A 27672-nucleotide genomic window follows, 5' to 3' on the forward strand; every position below is an offset into this window, starting at 1 on the left:
CAGGCAAAGTGCCAGACCATTGACATATAAGTCATTTAATACCCTCAAGAACCATGCAAAGTAGGTATTATTATGCTCACTTCAAAGATGAGGAAACAGACTAAGGGAGGTTAAGAAATTTGCTAAAAGTCAAAGAGCTGGTAACTGGAGGAGCCAGTAGTCAAAGGCAAGTCTGAGAAGTTTGTGAAACTGTGCTGTCACCACTGTAGCATGGGTTTTGTGATCTTGGCACTAATTAGGGTACCAATATTATGAGCACAGTGTTACATGAATTCAACCAGTTCATGCACCTCATCTAAAAAGTTCTTATTATTAGGAATTTCATAAGAAAATTTAAAAAAAAGATTACTTGAATGTAACTAAATCTATACTGTGGAAAAAAATTCCAAGAGTTTTCTATTAATTACTTTAAGCATAAATAAGTGAAATATTGTCAGAGTATACTTTGCAGGGGTAATTAACTGATGGCCTGATTAGAAAAATGTTAGAATGAGATAAAGAGGTAGATTCTGAGACATATGAATGATTAAACAAAATTTGAGAACAACAACAACCAAACACCCTTAACCTCTCAAGTAATGCCACCCACAGAAGGGCAGAGAAATCCTGAAAAGAGCCAAAGACTAACCCCTGGGTTCTAGACAAAAATGCTGGGTTTGAGAAACACACTGTGGGTGCCACCAAAAAAAGTTATTTGATTTAGCCCTTTCTCCCAAGTTGTCTGGATGTCCTAAAATAAGATACATCTCTTAAAACAAATGCTTGAAGAAACTGGGAAAATCATGCTTTACGGGATGCTGATAAAACACATAGAAATGTTAGTGGAGTGAGTCTGCCTATACTTCAAGGATCACCATTAATGTGAGAACCTATGAGGTTAACAAAAAGAGCATCATTCATCTCAAAAGCACACTTTAAGGACTTTGGAGCCTTCACTCAGTGATTCTCTGGACATATAGTAGTTTAAGGTCCTGAATTGTTTTTTTTTTAATTTTTACTACAAGCAGAAATTGGAAATAGTATGCCAGTATAACCCCAGAGTGTTTATGATGTTCACCTTCTGAACTCATCTAGTTCCCAGACTATTAGAGACTGTGTAACCCTTCTGGCCCCATAGCTAAGCCACATATGCTATTGTGGGCCCTCCCCTAACTACATCTGGGTGACAGGGTGTGGTACAAAGTTTGGTTCTGGGCTACACCAATAATCATGTAGATTATCAATCAAACATTTGCCCGATCTACTGAGTAGTGATGGATGAACAACCAACCACAAGACTTATAAGGGGGAAATAAAATCCAAGTTGATTTAAAAAAAAAGAATAAGAACTAAACAGATAAAGACCTACAGGTACTAGAATTTTAGTGAGGGTCCCTATCATTTAGAACAAATACTTACCTTCAGGAGGGGGAATTTAAAGATAAGAAGTTACCTAAAACTTAGGAATAAGTATCAGATCACCTATGCTGTTAATCTAGCTTTGATTCCTCTCAAATGATTATAAGACCTCTGTCTGGCTCCTTGTCCTTCAGTGATTCTTGATAGGAACTCTTCTTTGTTCTTCAGTCTTCCTTATTAAAATCCTGGTCTAAGAAATGAGCACTACAGTCCTGCTACCCACTGATGTTCCCAATGTCTGCCCATCTAAACCTCCTGTTCATGGTTTTTCCATTACTAAATACCATCCACCTGTCAGACCCAATTTTATTGAGTTTCCCCTCCCTAATTTGCCCAACAACAGCAGCTAGACAGAACTCTATCCCTCAGCCTCTTGTTCTTCACCCTCCATTATTCCCCACATCCAATGTACCACCAAGGTCTGCTTGTGGAAATGTTTCTTCCCATCCAGAACACTGTTGATGCCTTAGTCTGAGGTTTCAATCTCTCTTCTCTTTTATATTTCAATTGTCTATATCCAACTCAATCCACCACCATACTCCTAGCAATTATTTTTACTGAATAAAAATCTGATCCTGTTATTTTTCCACTTGAAAAACCTTCAGTTGCTACCCATATAAATAAGATAATATCCATATCACTCATCATTAATTCTGAGGACTTTCTATATAGTCTTTAAGGTCCATCTCCCTCTGTTTTTCCCCTATACAATCTAATAAATGCATTCCTTAAAGCTTAGCTCGAATATCACCTCATCTTGACCACTCTAAAAGAGAATGAACTGTTTCCTCATCTTATATTAATTTACAAATACTTTTATTATAACACATATCACATTGTTTACATGTCTGCTTTCCTCATCAGATTATGAATTCTTTGAGAACAGGGAACATACCTTCTTCATTTATAGGCCTGTGACAAGCACAGTGACTGACAAGTAATCAGTTGGCAACAAATGTTTCTTGAATGAATGAATGATCCCTGAACATTGTGACATATCTTAATCTGAATTTCCCTTAGTCACCTGCAGAAATTTTCCCTTCAGAATATATTCTTATCTCTCTGCCTATCATTTCTCTATCTAAAATATACCTATACATAAAGGGGAAAGGTGAGAAAGGAGAGTAGGAGCATATTTTAAGTTCCAACCTCTCTTGATGTTCCACATTCTCCTGTAATTACTGGCCTATGCTAGACCCTGTCTGAACAGATAATATTGGTAAAGCCTTCGTCAGAAATCACTATAATGTCTCTTTCCTGGCTCACTTCTGAATTCTTTTTTCCAAGGTTTTTAATGCCACATCAGTCTGTCACCAATCCTTACTGTTTTTATGGGACCTGAACTGATGAATGGTTCATCCTTTACCACTTGAACTGGCTTTTGCTGATGATATAGTCACCCAAATATCTTACAATCCCTCTGATCATAATCATTCAAGAATTAATTCATGAAGACTTTTCCCCTTAACTACAAGACATGATCAGTGGCTTTTCTATTATTTTTTGTTATTATTTATGTCTTAATTGTTAGAAAACATTCATATAACATATTTACTGTATAGATATACCTCCCTTTACATTCTAGAATACCTCTAGTCATCTCTACAGTTGTACTTGAGGGATTTAATAAACCCACATGACTTTTGGGAAAAACTAGCCTTATTGATATAAGCACTTCTAGAGAATATCTCTCCACTATTCAAAAGACTCACCTCAACATAGTTTTCTCTGAATCTGTGTTTCTCTCACACATACTATCAATTTGTGTGTGTGTGTGTGTGTGTGTGTGTGTGTGTGTGTCTTCAGTGACTTCTGCATCTGTAGTAGCTAGAATAACATGTATGTCACATACACCACCATCACCACCACCTATGCTGCAGGCTTACTTCAGTTATATTCTCAATTTCCAACTTGCCAGCCATTCTGATTTCCTCTTTTCCAAACCTAAGTGAAACTGTCTGAGTAGCCACATTGGGCATGCATGTAAAAAAAATGAAAGATGATATACATTGGCATAAAATGGCTTGCTTATATCTAGAAAAGCCTCCCCCCCTCCATCTCTTCCATATACTACTTAACAGTCTCTGTCTTTCTCTGATTCTGATTCTCTCTCTGACAGAGAGAGAGAAAAAAAAAGAATGAGGGTGAGAGAGAACAGGTTGAAGAAAGTAAAGTCTGAGGGCACTGAAGACAACTTGAAAAGTCTGCTTGGAATCAACAATATTTTTCTCCACCATTATCCTGGAAAATTCATGCAGCAAATAAAGGCATTCTCACCAAATACTGCTCCACCACTGAATGGCTAAAGCAAGAATATACACTTAACTATGCCAAGGAATCCAAGAGAATATTCAATCTGGAAAAATTCTAACCCCAAAAGAGCACCTCCCAGGAGATGACTACAGCTCCTATAGGAAATCATTTAACCACAAATTCCAACTCCCCTTCACTCCTACAGCCTCAGTCACACATCTCAAAGGGTTGATCCCTTGAATCGTGACAACCTGACCCACATCAGCAACCCAGAGGCCATATGGCAACACAATGCCTTTCCAGCCCACTGGGTAGGAAAAGGGAGGGACAACCAATTGAATGATTATAATTGAAATCCTGTAATTTATGATTTGTCAATAATTCCTGCCTTTTGGGAAGTTCTATTCACCCCTTAACAAATTCTGGCAGCTACAATATGTAACTAAGAACACTTAAAACATTTCTAACACCATTTTATCGTGTGGTACCAATAAGATGAAGAATAAGGGCTCTCTGGGGATTGATTGCCAAGGTCCTATCTAGTTCAAAATTCTCCAGGCAGTGATAAGGAATATTCTATCTCCAAAGATAATTATTTTCATGTCTGAAAACAATTCTATTTTAAAAAGTTACTCATTTAACAAACCCCAAATATGATTTCACATGGTTTCTACCCATTTGTCTGAATTTTACCTGCTTTGGGATTATATGGTCTAAGTATAATCCTTTTCTGTATCACAGCCACTCACATGACTAAACACAGTTTCATCCATCCATCTCCATCCATCTGTCATTTCACTTGGTTCTTCCTACCACTAGCCAATCAATCAGCCTAACTGCATTATTCAAAACATATACCAAGTTACCTACATTCTTATTGAAAAGGGATCATCAGATTAGAACAGAGGTATAGAAACAATCTGATAAATGCTGAACTAAGAATACCACCACTTGTTTGGTGCTCTCTGATGCGCTTCTTTCAATATAGTCTACAATAGCACTCATTACCCTTTTGGCTATGACATCGCTGCCACTGCCACAATATCACTTCTTTTATTCATGTCTTTTAGCTTGTCTTTGTGAAGTTTAACTTAGAACCAAAGTCAGGATTTTATTTTTGTGTTAGAAATATTCTTTTTATTAAATATGAATCATTGTTGCTACATACTAAAATCTTCTTGCATCCTTAGTCATAAAAATATTTGCCTATGTCCACACTTTCATTCAAGTTATTGATGAAATATAATGATTATAACATGATCAAGAGAGCAGTCCTGGAGCAGACCATGAAAGACTACCTCCAAAATTGATATGAATCTGAAAGTTTTGGGCCTTCTGGTCATTAAAATGTCAGATTCCAGATTTTCCATCCTTACCACTCTTGACTCTATCATCCTCAGTTCTCTTACATTCTATAGTCTAGTCCCCTGCAATGATTTCCAGAGTTAAGTTAACCCAGGACTTGGGGCACTTTGAGAGAAACCACTGTTTAAAAAATATCAAATATAAATAAAGCTAACAAAAGAAAGGAGAAAAGCTCACACCCAGAGCAACCTGATATAGTGGAAATAATGTGAGGAGTCTGAATGACCTGGGATTGAATCCTAGTTGCTCACCTTATCACTATCAGTTCTTTCATCTTTAAAGAGAGATAATAATAATGACCTCACAAGGGTTGTTGTGAAGATTAGAAGTAATACATGCAAAATCTTACCACATTCTTGGCACATAATGAATACACAATATAGATTATTATTATTATTTTAGTATGGTAAAAGACAATAACTACACTGGCACACAAAGACAATTAAACCCAAGAAGAAAAGAGAAAATGAAAACCTGTGTACTGTGAATGTTAACTGATATTCCAAAAAGGAGGACTTGATAGTCTAATAAGATTAGGAATGAGGGTATTAAAACCTCAGGCATATTTTTCTTTGAATCTAAACAAGATTAGCAGCACCCCCCTTTCTTATTTCCTCATGTCTCTTGTTCTATTATAAGCCCCAAGGATACTAAAGATGATTCAGATCCAGTCAATGCCAGGGTAAGAAAAAACATAAAATGTGGGGAGTTCGGGATGTCAGACACATAAATTAATTATTGAAATATCATAAGTGTTGTAGGAAAAGTACATCCAGAACATGAGGGAACAGCAACCTTTATGGAGATGTAAGTTAAGACTTTATGAACAAGGTGATAATTCAGGAGGGTCCTAAAGGTGGAGAGAAGTTAAGGGACTCTCCAAGTAGAAAAGAAAGTATGTAGAGACTGAGGGGCTCTCACGTCAGTGAGGAGATCACATGTAGACAGGAACTCTCTGGGAAGGGAGGAGAGCATGTAGAGAGATTTTGAACAGTAGGCCACTACAAGATTACCCACAAGATACTGATCATTCTAGAGTGACTTTTCCATAATAGTCTGGTAGTAAGAGAAATGAAGTCATGTCTATTGTGAAGGGGCTTGTGTATCAAGTAAAAGAGTTTAGAATTCTACAGAAAAGAAGCCAGCACAGGGAATGACATTCTAAGATTGGAAGATGAATTTGGCAAGCTATTACCGAAAAAGGCTAGTTATGATACTTTTTACAAATACCCAGTCGAAAGCTGGTGAGGTCCAGAACTAAAACTGTAGCACTGAAAATAGAGTAGGCTGCATAAAGAATATTTTAAGTCTGGGCAGAAATTATATGAGCAGGAGGAGTAAAGGGAAGGAAGAAATGAAAAAGGACTTTGTCTAGTTTGAGATGCTCAATAGGTGGGGATGCCATTAACCACTATGTGGACTTCTGGTAGGAAACACAAAAATGAATTCAGTTCTGACCAGTGTGGACTGAGGTAACGACTGAGGCCATCCAAATGGAGAAGAAATCTGTTTGACATAACAGTGTGGATATCAAGAGAGAGACAGGATTTTCTGTTATTCTGGAGCATCAGAAAATCAACTGTTTAAGGAAGAACATGTCTCTGATCCCCAAATGTAATAAAGGAAGGTTAAATTAAACTAATATTTCTTGCCTAATAAACTAGGCTCTTGCAGATGACTACTTCTAGCTCTTCTTGCTCTTTTGAAAAAATCAAAAGTAAATTGGCCTATCTTCTCCAATCATTATAATTTTTAGAATATCAACATTCATCTCACGGCAAGTTCTCTCATTATCCAGAGATGGAATTCATAGATTAAAAAGGGAGAGGAAGGCACTGGTGATATTTTTCCACCACAAATTGAATTTCAGTTTTTTAAAAATGTGTAGTCCACCCTTCTAGAGACAAGAATCAGGAAGTATATTTATCAACAGATATTTATCAAGGACAAAGTAGAGGTTACAAAAAACATAGGTATGTGTCTTGTACACAAAGAACCTTTAATAAACAAATAGACCCTTCCATAAAATCTCCAATACATGGGGTTTATGTAAACCCAAATTTGAAACTTGCTAAAACAAGTACAGATGAGTACGTGAGGATGTTGGGAAGTAAACATATGTCACTGGAGAATTAGAGGTGGAGATATGGGTGGATCTGGGTTCGGTTAAGAATGAATCAGACCATCCCACAGAGGGTGGCTCCTCCCTGGATGGACTTGCTATAAAAAGGCCATTAACCAGACTTCAGTACCCAGCAAGCTCCTTCAGCTGCATTCTATTTGCTCTTCTTGTGAACAGGTAAGGGGGAATGCATTTAACTTTGCCTACTGAGTTTTAAGCAAAATAGAAATCTAGATGAATGTGTACTCTAAGGAAAGAAGTACTGGTGTTCAGGGTTTTTCCCTTATTTTTAGTGTGACTGTCACTAACAGTTTATTTCTATATAGAAAGAAAATAAGAGCAAAAATCTATTTTCCAGGAGGACATTCAATACTCTTTCTTTGTATTGTTAGATTTGCACTTATACATTCATATAACAAATACACATCTATCTTGTATTTGCCAAGTGCTGCTCTTAGCACTTGTTTTTGCAGAAGTAAACTATATAAACTCCGAGAAGCTTACATTTAGTAGGGGGAGACATTCAGTAAACAATAAATAAATAACAATTTCAAATAATGACAAGAACAATGAAGAAAATAAAAGAGTGATAGAGTAATAGGAAGAAGAGAGGATTTCAAATTGTATGGCCAAGGAGGACCTTTCTAAGAATTCTTTGTTTGCCTATTGAGTAAACTCTTTTGAAATTGGCACATAATTATACATATTTGGAGTACACTATGATTTTTAGATACATATATACAATAAGTCATGATTAAATCAAAGTAATTAGCATACCTATTGCCTCAAACATTTATCATTTCTTTGTGTTGGGAACATTCAAAACCCATTCCTCTAGCCATTTTGAAATATAAAGCAAATTATTGTTAACTATAGTTACCCTACTGTGCTATAAAATACTAGAACTTATTCCTCCTATATAACTGTATGTTTAGCTTCCACATATAAGTGAGAATATGTGGTCTTTTTCTTCCTGTGCCTGGCTTATTTCACATACCATAATGCCCTTGAGGCTCAATCCATGTTGCCATAAATGACAGAACTTAATTATTTTTTAGGACTAACACTCTATTGTGTATATATGCCATATTTTCCTTATCCATCAATGGACACCTACTTTAGTTCCATGTATTATCTATTATAAATAGTGTTGCAATAATATGGGCATGCAGATATCTCTTTGACATACTGATTTCATTACTTTTGGATATATACTCAGTATTGGGACTGCCAGATTATATGGTAGTTCTATTTTTGTTTTTTTGGTGAACCCCCAAACTGTTTTACATAATGGCTATACCAACATTCCTAGCCACACTGTATAACAGTTCCCCTTTCTCTACATCCTTGCCAGCATTTTTTGTTATTGTTTTTTTCTAACTGGGATGAGATGATGCTGCACTGAGTTGAGATCTTAATGACAAAAGAAACTAGTCAAGGTAAAGAGCTGGATTCTAAAGCACTAATTTATTTCAAGTTAGAAAAGGAGTCAGTGCCTACAGCAAATTTTAAAAGGAGAATAGTGGTATATGGTTATATCAGAAAGCTAAACAGGTGTAGGCCATGTAAAAGGGGGCATAATAGCTAGATGTGGTGGTACATGCCTGTAATCTCAGTGACTCCAGAGGTGAAGGCAGGAGAATCCCAAGTTCAAAGCCAGCCTCAACAACTTAGCAAGACCCTGTCTCAAAAAAAATAACAAGGGCAAGGCATGCAGCTCAGTGGTTAAGCATCCTTGGTTCAAACCCCAGTACCAAAATAAAAGGTGGGGGTATAATAGAGTTTGTACATTATTTTAAATACATGGATATTAATCAGGGGGAGTAAAATAATCTAATGTTTCTAAAAGATCACTAAATTGCTATGTAGAAAACAGGATTACAGGAATGTAAAAGTGGGATTAAGTAGATAGACTATTAGTTTAGGTGAGAAAGAATGAAAATAAAAATCACGAGAAATACCTGTTTGTGGAATCCAAAAACCTTATCTTTGATATCCTGTCTTTACACCACACTAATTCATCACAATGTCTAGTCAGCTCTGCCTACACAACATGTCAAGTCCACTTCCATTTGTCTTCTTTACCACTGTCATCCTAGTCCAGACTACCCTTATCTCTCACCTCTATTACATTACAAAACACTACAACTTTATTTATTCATTTTTCTAATGATAATTATTTGAATTGTTTCTATCTGAGGAGGTATTATAAATAATAGAGCTATAAGCATTTTGTGTAAAATTTTTGGTTACATGTGTATATGATTTGTGGGGAATATTTTAGGGGTAACTGCTGGTTCTTAGATACTGCCAAGTAACTTTTCAGTGGTTCTTCCAGTTTATACTCTCTTCAGCTGTATATAAAAGACCTCAGTTCTCCACATCCTAATATTTGCTGATGCCAAGTTTCTTTTTTCCTTTTTTCTTTTTAGTCATTTTGGTGGATGTACTGTAGTTTCCACATTATAATTTCAATTTGTGTTTCCCTAGTAATCACAAGGTTGAAAACTTTTATATATTTATTGGTTATCTAGAGTCTTTTCTGTAAAGTTCCTATAACAGAAACCCAATTTTCTGTTGGCTATCTGTATTTTTAATTCATTTATAGGAGTTATTTTTATATTCAAGATAGCGCTTTACTGATTAAATATGTTGTTTATATCTTCCACTCTACAGCTTGTCCTTCTCTCCTTTAAAAGTATCTTTTAAATGACAGACAATCCTACTTTTAATGCAATCCAATTTTCCAATCATTTTCTTTATGATTAGTACTTTAAGTTCTATTTAAGAAGTATTTCCCTACCCTAAGGTCTTGAAGGTACTCTTTTATCTCTTTTTTGTAAGATCCACAATTTTTATTCCACATGGAAATCCTCTTAACCCAGAACAATATATTCAGAACACTACACTTTCCCTACTGACCTGCACCACCATCTGTGCCATAAAACAAATGCCCAGAATGATATAGGGTCTGACTTTGGACTATTAACTTTCATTGCTCCATCTCTTTAGCCATGGGCCAATGCCATATTGTCTTCCTTCATAATACACCTTGCTATCTGGTATATACTTCATCTTTTCTGAGACGATTGTGTCTAATCTTAGTTCTCTGCATTTTTTATATAAATTTTAGAGATTACCTAATCAATCTTTACTTTTAAAAACTTCATGAATTCTGAATGTAATTTTATTGCACCTGTAAACAAATTTGAGGAGATCTGACATTTAACAATACTGAGATTTTTCAATCCATGAATAAGGCCTACTCTTCCATTTATTTAAATCTTCTTTATCTCTATATTCATCATCTGAGTACAGATCATTTAGAAATTTCCTAAATGTTTATGCTTTTATAAATAGCATCCATTCTTATTTCACTGTTTAGATATTATGTAGAAGTATAATAGGTCTTTATATATTTATCTTACAGTCAGTAACACTGATAAGTGTACTTATTCCAATAGTTTAGCTGTACATTCTTTTGGATTTTCCACCTACAAAAATATCATTCTGTGATTAAGGACAGTTTTATTACTTCTTTTCTAATTACTCTCTTTTCAATTCCTTTTCTTTATTGTTCTGGTTAGGACCTTCAGCACAATGCTGAAAAAGATGAAAGCAGGTATATCATTCTCAAACTCGAAGGTGAAAGTTTTCAACATTTTACCATTCAATATGAGTTTTGCTATAACACTTTCAAACATAATTGATGTATTTCATTTATAAATCAGAATTGTTGAATTTTATCAGGTTTATGTATTTTGTATTTCTTGAGAGGCTTATATAATTTCCCCATTATTCTACCTATGTAGTTAATTGGTTTTACAATATTAAATCAAACAAATTTTTTGAAATAAAACTTATTTAGGAGTGATATAAATTCTTATAAAACACTAGACCATGCTTACTATTATTTTCTTTTACATTATTGCATCTATATTTTGGGGAAAAAATATCTTGAAAACTTCATTCTTTTAATATGGTACTGAGATTATTAATGGATTTAGAAATTAATGTTTCCTCTTTTTCATTTCTCTGGAACAATCTGTGGAAGGTCAGAATTATATCTATCTCACACTGGAAATGTGTTTAAGAGTCACCTTATTTAATAACCAGGACTATTTAGGTTTTCTATTTTATTAGATTTTTCAAAAGTTGAATCTCAGCTTTCTTGATTCTCTAAATTTATTGTCTATTTCATTAATTTCACTTGCCTCTTTATTACTATTAAGTTATTATATTTTCATTTATTATTTTAATCTTTATTTCCTTCATTATACTCTTTGGGCTCAATTTTTTGGTTTTTTTTTTTTCAAACTTCTTGAGATAAATGCTTAGTTTATTGATTTTCCAGCCTCTTTTCTTCTTAAATACATATATTTAAGCTCCAAATTTCCACTAGGCATGCAATTAATGAACCCCACGAGTTTTGCTATTTTATATTTTTCTCATTTTCATTCAGTTCAAAATGAAAATTAATAACTGGATTTGAAAAGATGGGGGACTTCATCATAAAGAGAGTTTTGTAGATTTTTCAGAGCTAAAAGGAATTTGAGTACAAGAAAGCAGAAATTCAGGAAGTGAGGAATGAATTCATAGGCTATATTCTGAAAAGGTTTGATATAAAAGGGAACAGAGAAAAAGAATTGTACCTTAAGAGAGATGTAGGATTGGGAGTCAGGGGCAAGTGTTAGATATGAAGTTTTTCAGCAAAAATATATGATGAAAAAAATGGTCCCACTGAAATAGAAAAACTGGAGAGAAAGTAGAGAACTGCAAAGGTAGTGTGTGATAGAAATGAGAGAGTAAGGTCTAGTACAAGGCACAATAAAAGAGATCAACCTTAATGTATACTCAAAATAAAAGGGAACTGAGTACACAAAGTAGTAAGTTGGGCAACAAATTATTGAAGTCAGAGTATGAGAGGAGAGCAGAGAATGGTACCTGTGATACTAAGATTTTTGGACATGATGCAATTAAAGCTAAGTTCAGGGTCTTAAAAATCACCATAAATAAGAATGGCAGAAAAAATATTACATTTTATAAGGGATTTTTTTGTAAGACACATTTAACTGTATTTTTAAAAATTCACTCTTCTTTTATATAGCCAAGATCTTGTCCATTTTACATATATTAAAATAATAAAATTATAAGTAATTCTAATTTATTTTACACTTTCTATTTACAATGCCTCTTTTATGTTTTCTTTTTTCTTTCCTGATTTCTATTGAATTAATGGAGTTTTTATTTTCCCTTTTCCTCTGTAATGTTTAGAAGATTTAAATTCTATTCCTTTAGTGAACATCCAAACATATCAAAATATACATTGATTTAACACAGCAAAAATTAATCAATATCAATTTTGTCTTACCAAACAATCCAAGGCCCACAATTACTTTAAATCTGACTACTACAGTCATGTCTTTCACATTGCTTTCTATAGTATTTTAGATTCACCTGTTTTTTATGTCCTAATGTAGTTATTTTAACTTTCATAAAATAAATTCCTACTTAGATTTATTGAGACACTCATTAAATTTTTGACCACCAATGAGATAAAACTGAACATGCTATTTCTTTTTTTTATTTTCTTTCTTTATTTATTTTGATTCAATGTACACAAATGGGGTATAACTATCATTTCTCTGGTAGTACATGAAGTAGAGTGACACCATTTGCATAATCATACATGTACATAGGGTAATGATTTTTGTCTCATTCTGTTATTTTTCCTTCCCCCCCACCCCCTCTCCACCCCTCATTTTTCTCTATACAATCCATCCTTGCTTAATTCTTGCCTCCCGAACACACTATTTCTTAAACGGCAAAATGAAAACCAATCAAAACCAAATTGTTATAGTATTAAAAAGCTACTAAAGACAAACTATTCAATTAAAAATAGTCTAAACTTCACAAAAGAGGCCAATTTTTAAAAGGCAAATTGAATGTTCATTTTGTGTCTTGACAGTTGGCAAATTGGCTTTCTCAGCAACTTTATCATTTACAAAAATCAGCTTGTTGGTTGGGGGTGGGGTACCAGGGATTTGACCACAGGGGCATTCAACCACTGAGCCACATCCCCAGTCCTTTTTATTTTTGAGATAGGGTGTTGCTAACTTGCTAAGGGCCTCACTAAGTTGCTGCAGTTGGCTTTAAACCCACAATCCTCCTGCCTCAGCCTCCTGAATTGCTAGGATTACAGGTGGCCACAACCACATCAAGCTAAAGTCAGCTTCTGAGAAGTGATTTTCAGCAAATTCTTCTAGTAAATTTTCCTGTTTCTAGTTAGTGAGTTTTTCTGAATCCTGCTATGAGCAACAGCCATATCGGCAAGAGGGATGATCTTAAAGCAGACTAAGGTCTGTAAAACTACAAAACTACTGTTGTGAATGGGTTCAAGTCCCAGAAATTAGCAGTTTTAGTAAATCTGTCAAATTCGTTGCTGATTATCGCTATGTAGAGGGTAGAGAGTTTTTCATGGTCAGCTTTCATTTTAAAGATGGACTACTTAGGAGCTATAGCTTAAAAAGTAGAAAATCACTATAATAATTAAAACTACTTAAAAAATGAAGTATAAGAGAAGTAAACTTTTATTTCTTCTTTCTAGTTTCACATATACTGCCTAAAGATGTCTACCATCATGGAAAACATCATTGCCATCATCGATCTATTCCAACAATATTCAGAAAAAGATAAGGAGACTGACACCCTGAGCAAAAATGAGCTGAAGGAACTGCTGGAAAAAGAGTTTCGGCCAATCCTGAAAGTAAGAGCTAGGTGATAGGACCAGAGCAGAGCATTTCTATTCTTCATCAAAAATCTAACAAAGGACTGTTCTGAATGTTTTCCGAATTATTTTATTTCAAAGTGAAACTGAGTTAGCCTTATTTCAATAGAAGTAGACTTTTTTAATTTACTTTTAAATACACTGCACATACATACACAGACACTGAATGTGAAAGAAACATACATATTTATTTCCAAAGAAATGAATGCCACTTAGTTTGCTCTTTGTAATGTTCTTCACAAATTAAGATTATTAATAGGGTATATTTAAAAAAAACATAAAATAAGGATTATTTAAAATTGTGATTCTTGAAATGAGAAAAGCAGGCAATTATCCCATTAACACGCTAACTTATTTCACACTAAGTCTTTAACACTTACTTAAAACATATTATCTAAAGAAATCACCTGAGTTGGGATGAGGTAAAAACATCACAGTAAAAACCTGATAGACCTAGTTCCATTCTCTGGTACAAAGAGATCAAATAACTAAAATGAACCCTGACTTACTGATAAGACAATGTCAGTACATATAACATACTCTCACTCTATTATTCCCCTGCCCTGCACAGAATCCAGATGACCCAGACACAGCAGAAGTCTTCATGGAAATCCTGGATATAGACCACAATGAAAAAATTGATTTCACAGAATTTCTGCTGATGGTATTCAAGTTGGCTCAAGCATATTATGATTCCACAAAGAAACAAAATTACCAAACATCAGGGCCAAAGGACAAAAGGCATAGGCATCATGATGAAAATGAAGCAGAGGACCGACAAGAAGAAGAAGAAGGAGGAAGAAAACTAAAAACCAGGAATTCAAGAAGAACACAAAGAAAGTCAAGATCAAAGAGTCCAAAAGGAAGAGGGAAAAACAAACATAGGAGTGGTTCTGGAGGGCATGGAAGAAGTGATTCAAGCACACATAGAGACACAAAATATGGGCAAACACATCATGGTTCAAGAGGAAAGAACAAAAGGAGGACAACCTCCTCAGATATTAGAGAGATAAAGAAAAACATAACTCCACAGGACAATGAAAGAGAGAGATATACACAAGACTCAAACATACACATTGGATCACATCCAAAAAATGGAAAAAATATTGCACATACACAGGTTAAACAGAGCAACAGATATGATGGATACACTAACAGAAAGAGGCAAGAAATACAATACGAATCTGATAATTCAATAGGAGATTCAGCCACACAAATCAGAAATGGCAAAAACAACGAACAGGAAGCAGAAAACACCAGAAACTCAGGGGCCCACTCCTCTCATGGACAGGCTGATTCTGCCCACGGCCAGCAAACAACAGGCCGCAGGGCGGGACAAGAAACCCGCCACGAGCACTCCGCGGACAGCTCCCGGCGCCAGGCCACCGGGCAGGGACAGGCCACTTCCCAGACTGACAGACGCCGGGAACCCAGCCTCGGTCAGGCCAGCGACAGCGAAGGACACTCCGAAGACTCCACCAGGCAATCCCAAGCGGGTCAGGGAAGGTCCGGGTCCACTTCCAGGACCCAGCGAGGGTCTACCCACGGCCACGCAGCAGACAGCGCCAGGCACTCGGGGTCGCGTCAAGGACAGACGGCCAGACACACGCAGCAGTCGGACACCGCTCACGGGCAGTCAGCCTCCAGCTCCAGGGGGGCACAGGGGAGCCGACACGAGCAGCGGGCAGACAGCGCCCGGCACTCCGGGGCTGGACACTCCCAAACCTCCGCCGCATCCCGTGAGCACGGACGTGGGGCGTACACACACAGCGAGGCCAGTGACAGTGAAGGGCAGTCGCAGGACTCAGAGGGTCTGTCCACCTCAGGCCACGGCCAGACCGGGACCAGACAGGGACACCGCCAGGAATCCACCAGCGGAGGGTCCGGGGAGAAGACCAGGCACTCCGGAGGGTACTCTCGCCTGTACCTGGTAGACACTCAGGAGGAACAGTCTGAGTCGGCAGCCAGAAGGTCCCAGTCCACTACCAGAGCGACACGGGGCTCCCGCCAGGAACACGCACGGGACAGCACCAGACACGGGGCCTCCCAGGACCGGCAGACTTCCACGGGCACACACACCGACTCCTCCCGGGGAAGGTCCGGAACCAGCTCCGGCAGAACACAAGGATCCCGCCACGAGCAGGCACGAGACAGCTCCGCGCACTCCGAGTCCGACCAGGGTGAGACCCACGCTCGCGGACACTCAGCGTCCGGCAGTAGAGGGAGAAGACAGGGATCCCGCCAGGAGCAGGCACGAGACAGCTCGGGGCACTCCGGGTCCCAACACCACCAGGCGGCCTCCCAGGGACGGTCAGGGTCCAGCAGCGCAACCCGCCAAGCCCACGGCCAAGAACAGGCAGCGGACAGCTCCCGGCACTCAGGCGCCCGCTCCTCTGGCGCACGGGCTGATTCTGCCCACGGCCAGCAAACAACAGGCCGCAGGGCGGGACAAGAAACCCGCCACGAGCACTCCGTGGACAGCTCCCGGCGCCAGGCCACCGGGCAGGGACAGGCCACTTCCCGGACTGACAGACGCCGGGAACCCAGCCTCGGTCAGGCCAGCGACAGCGAAGGACACTCCGAAGACTCCACCAGGCAATCCCAAGCGGGCCAGGGAAGGTCCGGGTCCACTTCCAGGACCCAGCGAGGGTCTACCCACGGCCACGCAGCAGACAGCGCCAGGCACTCGGGGTCGCGTCAAGGACAGACGGCCAGACACACGCAGCAGTCGGACACCGCTCACGGGCAGTCAGCCTCCAGCTCCAGGGGGGCACAGGGGAGACGACACGAGCAGCGGGCAGACAGCGCCCGGCACTCCGGGGCTGGACACTCCCAAACCTCCGCCGCATCCCGTGGGGCGTACACACACAGCGAGGCCAGTGACAGTGAAGGGCAGTCGCAGGACTCAGAGGGTCTGTCCACCTCAGGCCACGGCCAGACCGGGACCAGACAGGGACACCGCCAGGAATCCACCAGCGGAGGGTCCAGGGAGAAGACCAGGCACTCCGGAGGGTACTCTCGCCTGTACCTGGTAGACACTCAGGAGGAACAGTCTGAGTCGGCGGCCAGAAGGTCCCAGTCCACTACCAGAGCGACACGGGGCTCCCGCCAGGAACACGCACGGGACAGCACCAGACACGGGGCCTCCCAGGACCGGCAGACTTCCACGGGCACACACACCGACTCCTCCCGGGGAAGGTCCGGAACCAGCTCCGGCAGAACACAAGGATCCCGCCACGAGCAGGCACGAGACAGCTCCGCGCACTCCGAGTCCGACCAGGGTGAGACCCACGCTCGCGGACACTCAGCGTCCGGCAGTAGAGGGGGAAGACAGGGATCCCGCCAGGAGCAGGCACGAGACAGCTCGGGGCACTCCGGGTCCCAACACCACCAGGCGGCCTCCCAGGGACGGTCAGGGTCCAGCAGCGCAACCCGCCAAGCCCACGGCCAAGAACAGGCAGCGGACAGCTCCCGGCACTCAGGCGCCCGCTCCTCTGGCGCACGGGCTGATTCTGCCCACGGCCAGCAAACAACAGGCCGCAGGGCGGGACAAGAAACCCGCCACGAGCACTCCGCGGACAGCTCCCGGCGCCAGGCCACCGGGCAGGGACAGGCCACTTCCCAGACTGACAGACGCCGGGAACCCAGCCTCGGTCAGGCCAGCGACAGCGAAGGACACTCCGAAGACTCCACCAGGCAATCCCAAGCGGGCCAGGGAAGGTCCGGGTCCACTTCCAGGACCCAGCGAGGGTCTACCCACGGCCACGCAGCAGACAGCGCCAGGCACTCGGGGTCGCGTCAAGGACAGACGGCCAGACACACGCAGCAGTCGGACACCGCTCACGGGCAGTCAGCCTCCAGCTCCAGGGGGGCACAGGGGAGACGACACGAGCAGCGGGCAGACAGCGCCGGGCACTCCGGGGCTGGACACTCCCAAACCTCCGCCGCATCCCGTGAGCACGGACGTGGGGCGTACACACACAGCGAGGCCAGTGACAGTGAAGGGCAGTCGCAGGACTCAGAGGGTCTGTCCACCTCAGGCCACGGCCAGACCGGGACCAGACAGGGACACCGCCAGGAATCCACCAGCGGAGGGTCCGGGGAGAAGACCAGGCACTCCGGAGGGTACTCTCGCCTGTACCTGGTAGACACTCAGGAGGAACAGTCTGAGTCGGCGACCAGAAGGTCCCAGTCCACTACCAGAGCGACACGGGGCTCCCGCCAGGAACACGCACGGGACAGCACCAGACACGGGGCCTCCCAGGACCGGCAGACTTCCACGGGCACACACACCGACTCCTCCCGGGGAAGGTCCGGAACCAGCTCCGGCAGAACACAAGGATCCCGCCACGAGCAGGCACGAGACAGCTCCGCGCACTCCGAGTCCGACCAGGGTGAGACCCACGCTCGCGGACACTCAGCGTCCGGCAGTAGAGGGGGAAGACAGGGATCCCGCCAGGAGCAGGCACGAGACAGCTCGGGGCACTCCGGGTCCCAACACCACCAGGCGGCCTCCCAGGGACGGTCAGGGTCCAGCAGCGCAACCCGCCAAGCCCACGGCCAAGAACAGGCAGCGGACAGCTCCCGGCACTCAGGCGCCCGCTCCTCTGGCGCATGGGCTGATTCTGCCCACGGCCAGCAAACAACAGGCCGCAGGGCGGGACAAGAAACCCGCCACGAGCACTCCGCGGACAGCTCCCGGCGCCAGGCCACCGGGCAGGGACAGGCCACTTCCCGGACTGACAGACGCCGGGAACCCAGCCTCGGTCAGGCCAGCGACAGCGAAGGACACTCCGAAGACTCCACCAGGCAATCCCAAGCGGGTCAGGGAAGGTCCGGGTCCACTTCCAGGACCCAGCGAGGGTCTACCCACGGCCACGCAGCAGACAGCGCCAGGCACTCGGGGTCGCGTCAAGGACAGACGGCCAGATACACGCAGCAGTCGGACACCGCTCACGGGCAGTCAGCCTCCAGCTCCAGGGGGGCACAGGGGAGACGACACGAGCAGCGGGCAGACAGCGCCCGGCACTCCGGGGCTGGACACTCCCAAACCTCCGCCGCATCCCGTGAGCACGGACGTGGGGCCTACACACACAGCGAGGCCAGTGACAGTGAAGGGCAGTCGCAGGACTCAGAGGGTCTGTCCACCTCAGGCCACGGCCAGACCGGGACCAGACAGGGACACCGCCAGGAATCCACCAGCGGAGGGTCCGGGGAGAAGACCAGGCACTCCGGAGGGTACTCTCGCCTGTACCTGGTAGACACTCAGGAGGAACAGTCTGAGTCGGCGGCCAGAAGGTCCCAGTCCACTACCAGAGCGACACGGGGCTCCCGCCAGGAACACGCACGGGACAGCACCAGACACGGGGCCTCCCAGGACCGGCAGATTTCCACGGGCACACACACCGACTCCTCCCGGGGAAGGTCCGGAACCAGCTCCGGCAGAACACAAGGATCCCGCCACGAGCAGGCACGAGACAGCTCCGCGCACTCCGAGTCCGACCAGGGTGAGACCCACGCTCGCGGACACTCAGCGTCCGGCAGTAGAGGGGGAAGACAGGGATCCCGCCAGGAGCAGGCACGAGACAGCTCGGGGCACTCCGGGTCCCAACACCACCAGGCGGCCTCCCAGGGACGGTCAGGGTCCAGCAGCGCAACCCGCCAAGCCCACGGCCAAGAACAGGCAGCTGACAGCTCCCGGCACTCAGGCGCCCGCTCCTCTGGCGCACGGGCTGATTCTGCCCACGGCCAGCAAACAACAGGCCGCAGGGCGGGACAAGAAACCCGCCACGAGCACTCCGCGGACAGCTCCCGGCGCCAGGCCACCGGGCAGGGACAGGCCACTTCCCGGACTGACAGACGCCGGGAACCCAGCCTCGGTCAGGCCAGCGACAGCGAAGGACACTCCGAAGACTCCACCAGGCAATCCCAAGCGGGTCAGGGAAGGTCCGGGTCCACTTCCAGGACCCAGCGAGGGTCTACCCACGGCCACGCAGCAGACAGCGCCAGGCACTCGGGGTCGCGTCAAGGACAGACGGCCAGACACACGCAGCAGTCGGACACCGCTCACGGGCAGTCAGCCTCCAGCTCCAGGGGGGCACAGGGGAGACGACACGAGCAGCGGGCAGACAGCGCCCGGCACTCCGGGGCTGGACACTCCCAAACCTCCGCCGCATCCCGTGAGCACGGACGTGGGGCGTACACACACAGCGAGGCCAGTGACAGTGAAGGGCAGTCGCAGGACTCAGAGGGTCTGTCCACCTCAGGCCACGGCCAGACCGGGACCAGACAGGGACACCGCCAGGAATCCACCAGCGGAGGGTCCGGGGAGAAGACCAGGCACTCCGGAGGGTACTCTCGCCTGTACCTGGTAGACACTCAGGAGGAACAGTCTGAGTCGGCGGCCAGAAGGTCCCAGTCCACTACCAGAGCGACACGGGGCTCCCGCCAGGAACACGCACGGGACAGCACCAGACACGGGGCCTCCCAGGACCGGCAGACTTCCACGGGCACACACACCGACTCCTCCCGGGGAAGGTCCGGAACCAGCTCCGGCAGAACACAAGGATCCCGCCACGAGCAGGCACGAGACAGCTCCGCGCACTCCGAGTCCGACCAGGGTGAGACCCACGCTCGCGGACACTCAGCGTCCGGCAGTAGAGGGGGAAGACAGGGATCCCGCCAGGAGCAGGCACGAGACAGCTCGGGGCACTCCGGGTCCCAACACCACCAGGCGGCCTCCCAGGGACGGTCAGGGTCCAGCAGCGCAACCCGCCAAGCCCACGGCCAAGAACAGGCAGCGGACAGCTCCCGGCACTCAGGCGCCCGCTCCTCTGGCGCACGGGCTGATTCTGCCCACGGCCAGCAAACAACAGGCCGCAGGGCGGGACAAGAAACCCGCCACGAGCACTCCGCGGACAGCTCCCGGCGCCAGGCCACCGGGCAGGGACAGGCCACTTCCCGGACTGACAGACGCCGGGAACCCAGCCTCGGTCAGGCCAGCGACAGCGAAGGACACTCCGAAGACTCCACCAGGCAATCCCAAGCGGGTCAGGGAAGGTCCGGGTCCACTTCCAGGACCCAGCGAGGGTCTACCCACGGCCACGCAGCAGACAGCGCCAGGCACTCGGGGTCGCGTCAAGGACAGACGGCCAGACACACGCAGCAGTCGGACACCGCTCACGGGCAGTCAGCCTCCAGCTCCAGGGGGGCACAGGGGAGCCGACACGAGCAGCGGGCAGACAGCGCCCGGCACTCCGGGGCTGGACACTCCCAAACCTCCGCCGCATCCCGTGAGCACGGACGTGGGGCCTACACACACAGCGAGGCCAGTGACAGTGAAGGGCAGTCGCAGGACTCAGAGGGTCTGTCCACCTCAGGCCACGGCCAGACCGGGACCAGACAGGGACACCGCCAGGAATCCACCAGCGGAGGGTCCGGGGAGAAGACCAGGCACTCCGGAGGGTACTCTCGCCTGTACCTGGTAGACACTCAGGAGGAACAGTCTGAGTCGGCGGCCAGAAGGTCCCAGTCCACTACCAGAGCGACACGGGGCTCCCGCCAGGAACACGCACGGGACAGCACCAGACACGGGGCCTCCCAGGACCGGCAGACTTCCACGGGCACACACACCGACTCCTCCCGGGGAAGGTCCGGAACCAGCTCCGGCAGAACACAAGGATCCCGCCACGAGCAGGCACGAGACAGCTCCGCGCACTCCGAGTCCGACCAGGGTGAGACCCACGCTCGCGGACACTCAGCGTCCGGCAGTAGAGGGGGAAGACAGGGATCCCGCCAGGAGCTGGCACGAGACAGCTCGGGGCACTCCGGGTCCCAACACCACCAGGCGGCCTCCCAGGGACGGTCAGGGTCCAGCAGCGCAACCCGCCAAGCCCACGGCCAAGAACAGGCAGCTGACAGCTCCCGGCACTCAGGCGCCCGCTCCTCTGGCGCACGGGCTGATTCTGCCCACGGCCAGCAAACAACAGGCCGCAGGGCGGGACAAGAAACCCGCCACGAGCACTCCGCGGACAGCTCCCGGCGCCAGGCCACCGGGCAGGGACAGGCCACTTCCCGGACTGACAGACGCCGGGAACCCAGCCTCGGTCAGGCCAGCGACAGCGAAGGACACTCCGAAGACTCCACCAGGCAATCCCAAGCGGGTCAGGGAAGGTCCGGGTCCACTTCCAGGACCCAGCGAGGGTCTACCCACGGCCACGCAGCAGACAGCGCCAGGCACTCGGGGTCGCGTCAAGGACAGACGGCCAGACACACGCAGCAGTCGGACACCGCTCACGGGCAGTCAGCCTCCAGCTCCAGGGGGGCACAGGGGAGACGACACGAGCAGCGGGCAGACAGCGCCCGGCACTCCGGGGCTGGACACTCCCAAACCTCCGCCGCATCCCGTGAGCACGGACGTGGGGCGTACACACACAGCGAGGCCAGTGACAGTGAAGGGCAGTCGCAGGACTCAGAGGGTCTGTCCACCTCAGGCCACGGCCAGACCGGGACCAGACAGGGACACCGCCAGGAATCCACCAGCGGAGGGTCCGGGGAGAAGACCAGGCACTCCGGAGGGTACTCTCGCCTGTACCTGGTAGACACTCAGGAGGAACAGTCTGAGTCGGCGGCCAGAAGGTCCCAGTCCACTACCAGAGCGACACGGGGCTCCCGCCAGGAACACGCACGGGACAGCACCAGACACGGGGCCTCCCAGGACCGGCAGACTTCCACGGGCACACACACCGACTCCTCCCGGGGAAGGTCCGGAACCAGCTCCGGCAGAACACAAGGATCCCGCCAGGAGCAGGCACGAGACAGCTCCGCGCACTCCGAGTCCGACCAGGGTGAGACCCACGCTCGCGGACACTCAGCGTCCGGCAGTAGAGGGGGAAGACAGGGATCCCGCCAGGAGCTGGCACGAGACAGCTCGGGGCACTCCGGGTCCCAACACCACCAGGCGGCCTCCCAGGGACGGTCAGGGTCCAGCAGCGCAACCCGCCAAGCCCACGGCCAAGAACAGGCAGCGGACAGCTCCCGGCACTCAGGCGCCCGCTCCTCTGGCGCACGGGCTGATTCTGCCCACGGCCAGCAAACAACAGGCCGCAGGGCGGGACAAGAAACCCGCCACGAGCACTCCGCGGACAGCTCCCGGCGCCAGGCCACCGGGCAGGGACAGGCCACTTCCCGGACTGACAGACGCCGGGAACCCAGCCTCGGTCAGGCCAGCGACAGCGAAGGACACTCCGAAGACTCCACCAGGCAATCCCAAGCGGGTCAGGGAAGGTCCGGGTCCACTTCCAGGACCCAGCGAGGGTCTACCCACGGCCACGCAGCAGACAGCGCCAGGCACTCGGGGTCGCGTCAAGGACAGACGGCCAGACACACGCAGCAGTCGGACACCGCTCACGGGCAGTCAGCCTCCAGCTCCAGGGGGGCACAGGGGAGACGACACGAGCAGCGGGCAGACAGCGCCCGGCACTCCGGGGCTGGACACTCCCAAACCTCCGCCGCATCCCGTGAGCACGGACGTGGGGCGTACACACACAGCGAGGCCAGTGACAGTGAAGGGCAGTCGCAGGACTCAGAGGGTCTGTCCACCTCAGGCCACGGCCAGACCGGGACCAGACAGGGACACCGCCAGGAATCCACCAGCGGAGGGTCCGGGGAGAAGACCAGGCACTCCGGAGGGTACTCTCGCCTGTACCTGGTAGACACTCAGGAGGAACAGTCTGAGTCGGCGGCCAGAAGGTCCCAGTCCACTACCAGAGCGACACGGGGCTCCCGCCAGGAACACGCACGGGACAGCACCAGACACGGGGCCTCCCAGGACCGGCAGACTTCCACGGGCACACACACCGACTCCTCCCGGGGAAGGTCCGGAACCAGCTCCGGCAGAACACAAGGATCCCGCCACGAGCAGGCACGAGACAGCTCCGCGCACTCCGAGTCCGACCAGGGTGAGACCCACGCTCGCGGACACTCAGCGTCCGGCAGTAGAGGGGGAAGACAGGGATCCCGCCAGGAGCAGGCACGAGACAGCTCGGGGCACTCTGGGTCCCAACACCACCAGGCGGCCTCCCAGGGACGGTCAGGGTCCAGCAGCGCAACCCGCCAAGCCCACGGCCAAGAACAGGCAGCGGACAGCTCCCGGCACTCAGGCGCCCGCTCCTCTGGCGCACGGGCTGATTCTGCCCACGGCCAGCAAACAACAGGCCGCAGGGCGGGACAAGAAACCCGCCACGAGCACTCCGTGGACAGCTCCCGGCGCCAGGCCACCGGGCAGGGACAGGGCACTTCCCGGACTGACAGACGCCGGGAACCCAGCCTCGGTCAGGCCAGCGACAGCGAAGGACACTCCGAAGACTCCGCCAGGCAATCTCTCTCTTCCAAGAGAAGGCCTGTTTCTTCACATGAATCTGTTCCTGTCTATTCAACTGATAGTTCTAAAGAGTCTCTGTTTCATTATAGAGTGTTTCATAATCAGTTGTTTGAATCTGCTGATGACATTTCAGAGTATGATGCAGACAATCTACATGATAATTCTCCTATTCTTCTGGCATCAGACTATAGGTCTGGAATAGAATCCCCTGTTCATAATTACAATTGTGAGGTGAATCATTTCCCCTCATTTAACACTGAATGTCCACAGGATGGTTCAGGTATAGGTTGGAGGCATGGCAGTTATGGTAGTGCTGAATATGACTATGGTCAATCAGAATTTGGGAACTCTCAAGCTAGGGTTATGAGTCAAAATTACAGTCCTGTGGAATTTTCCAAGAGATCTGAAAACAGAAAATCATCTGGATATAGAGTAGAATATATGGGATCCAGTGTATTAGGCAGTGATAGACAGCCAGTAATACATAGCTGTTCAAGTGATATACCAACACTGCTGGGGTTTAGTCAGTCCCCAGGATATTATTACTATAAGTGAGATATCAGTGAGAAACCAATAGAAAAAGAATTAAACCAAATAGTAGGAGTAAGAACATGTAACACTACTTTGTTGTAGAAACTTTTCAAATTTCTTTCGCAGTGTTCTTACTATTTTCTTTAGATATGCTACTCTTTCATTAGTTTGGTGGTAGTTTCTTTTATTCTCTGGGACCTTTGAACATTTTAGTTAGAAAATGTTAAAGAAATTATTGTCATTCAGTTCTAAAACTGCAAAACTATTAATGTTTGTAGCTGAAATAAGGATTCTTGCTTCTAAAATCTGAAGTGCTAGGTCCTCTCTAGATTGATACATAAATCTTTCTGAAAAACATCTAAATCATTCTTATGGAGGCCAAAGTCACTATATCACATCAGGGCTCAGCACATCTGCCTCTATTATTCTTCTACTAGAACTTTGTTTTCTTAACATTCAATAAAATTACATTGAATTCAAAACGGTACAATGTATAAAATTCTAGAATAAAAATTGATCTTATTACATAGCTTGTCTCTTTTATGCTTTTTTCCTCAAATTCAAAAGGCCTGCTTTTCCATGGGTTGGATCTACTCTCTTGGTATATCATGGGAAATCTGATTGAACATATAGTAGTACATACTTGCAAAAGTAATAAGTACTAAATAAGAAGGAATGTAATCAAATCATATGTTTTCTCCAATAATCATTGTCCCACATTATCACACCTTTAAGAAGTTAAAGTCCATTGTTCAATCAAATATCACCGCCATTAATATGAAAGCATTAATCTAAGTAGTTAACAGCCATATCAAACCAAGAATTACTGTCTGTGGTTCCTTTTGCCAAAGATGCTGGGAGATGCTTTAAATGTAAACTAATGAGAGTAAGGAACTTAGCTGAAATATCGTGACAACAGAAAAGCAAGTAAGAAAATGCCTTCCTGTCCTGGAAGGACAACAGATGAACCTTTACGATTTAGGCAAGTGGATAAAGAAAGGGTGGGGGAAAAAAAGAATCGTACAAATGTCAACAATTTTCTCCTACTACAAGGAATATCCTTTTATGAGACTCATAGCCAAATTTTACTTCCTATAATATCCAACTGGTGGGTGTATGTAGGCCAGTGTTCTCATTTTGCAGATGAATTTATCACACAAGCAATCCACACCAAAATAGAATTTAGATTTCAAGTCTTCAAGCTTCAAATTTGATAATTTTATAGGAGAATTTATGAAAGTTGCCTTTCTTGAACTTCTTTTTGAATAAATCAAGCTGAAGGAAAATTGTCAGCATTTTAATGATCTCAAAAGCAGGTAGGGACTGAAAGAAAAAGGAATAAACAAACTCATTTTTAAAATTAGCATCAAACAATAAAATGTCTACGTTTGTTCTCCAGAAGCCACTTAGAGGTGATATTTCTTTCCTATCAGTGCTTCCATGCTTGAAGTACAATCCCCAAGTATCTTTACTAAGCAGCAAAATTCATGAAGAGTCAGACCTGCAGACCTCCCAGAGCTGCCACATACACAGAGTGCCCCAGTCTCAGCCTATTCAGCTCTCTCCTATAGCCCTTCTCTAAAGGAGTCAGGCCTAACAGACTGAGAAATAAAAAATAAAAATGTAATGAGGAAACAGTACACACCTGGCCTAACTAAACTTGGGAGGTATTTATGGACACTGACAGACATTACAAGAGAGAAACAGATCTGTGTGCTCTATGATAGCAAAACTTCTCCATGAAGAACCCATCTACAACTCAAATTATTTTCTTTCACATTCCTATCCGTTAAGGACAGACTTGCCTGAAATTCCCTTTTGTTAGCTGTCAGAAAATCAGTTTACCCAAAAAGATGAAACAAGCTTCACTGGAAACATGAATTTTTCTCTGTTCTCTTCCCTTATAAAAATTTCTGTTTGTCCTTGTTCTTTACTCAGTTGACCAATTCTCTCAGTAAATCAATAAGTTTCAAGCAACATAACTAAATATTTCTAAGTTTTTCTTTCACTGGGATAATCTCAAGGGACCAACTATGTCTTATTGTCTCTCTTTTCTCTACACAAATGCTTTCTCAATGCATATCAATTCATAACAACCTTATTCATTGAGTAAAGCCATTCTCAGCACCAGAACTGGAAAAAGACAAAGACCAGCACAAGCTTAATATTCACAGTCTTTGACTACTCATTTTCAGTGTCCTGTGAGAAGATTTCTGTAAGTGTGGTTCACAGAAAACTGCACTGCTAGTCTACAAACTTTATTAGTGGTACACAGCAAGATAAGCACAGAAATTGAGGATTTAGAAATGTTTTATATCAATTTGGCACTGACACATCTGAGTGTGTGACCATTTTTTTAAATTGTATAAAGTATCAGTCTCTGGTAGATCAGAAATATTACTCCTGATCTTTCACCACAGACAGTATAAGAAACACTGTTCTTTGGTTCTCACTACAAATGGTTGAGTTTGAATTCTATCTAGTAGACAAGCTAATGAAGACTTATGAACAGGGGAACACTCTAATCAAATGTATACATTAAGGATCTGGGATGGTCTAGAAAAGATAAAAGATAGGGAGGTCCGCCTGCAACAAGGGAAAGATAAAATGAGAGTCAATCAAGTCAGTGGTAGCAAGATGTCTGAACAGTGAGGTCAACTAAATTTGATCATTGATGGAATCTGGGGGGTAAAAAAGAGGAAAGAATAAAGGATTTTTTTCTAGATGTTTATATCTATATTTCAAAAAAGAGAATATGAGTCTTCAGCATATGTATAGCTTACTGAACTGGTTAAAAGTATGGGTTTTGGAACTAGATGCTATCTAGGCAAAAAT

The 27672-nt window shown here is 45.8% G+C and overlaps 1 protein-coding gene across 1 annotated transcript; it reads left to right on the top strand.

Annotated features, from left to right (window-relative positions):
* The first annotated feature begins 7273 nt into the window (after nt 1-7273).
* Nucleotides 7274-25362, top strand: Flg (filaggrin). The gene is made up of 4 exons (XM_047559528.1): nt 7274-7315; nt 13746-13904; nt 14497-15736; nt 16838-25362. Exons 2-4 carry the CDS (start codon nt 13767-13769, stop codon nt 24859-24861), a joined length of 9402 nt encoding a protein of 3133 aa, XP_047415484.1. The 5' UTR covers nt 7274-7315; nt 13746-13766; the 3' UTR covers nt 24862-25362.
* Nucleotides 25363-27672: the final 2310 nt, after the last annotated feature.

The sequence above is a fragment of the Sciurus carolinensis genome, chromosome 1, assembly GCF_902686445.1.
Source record: "Sciurus carolinensis chromosome 1, mSciCar1.2, whole genome shotgun sequence".
In the NCBI taxonomy this organism is placed as follows: domain Eukaryota; kingdom Metazoa; phylum Chordata; class Mammalia; order Rodentia; family Sciuridae; genus Sciurus; species Sciurus carolinensis.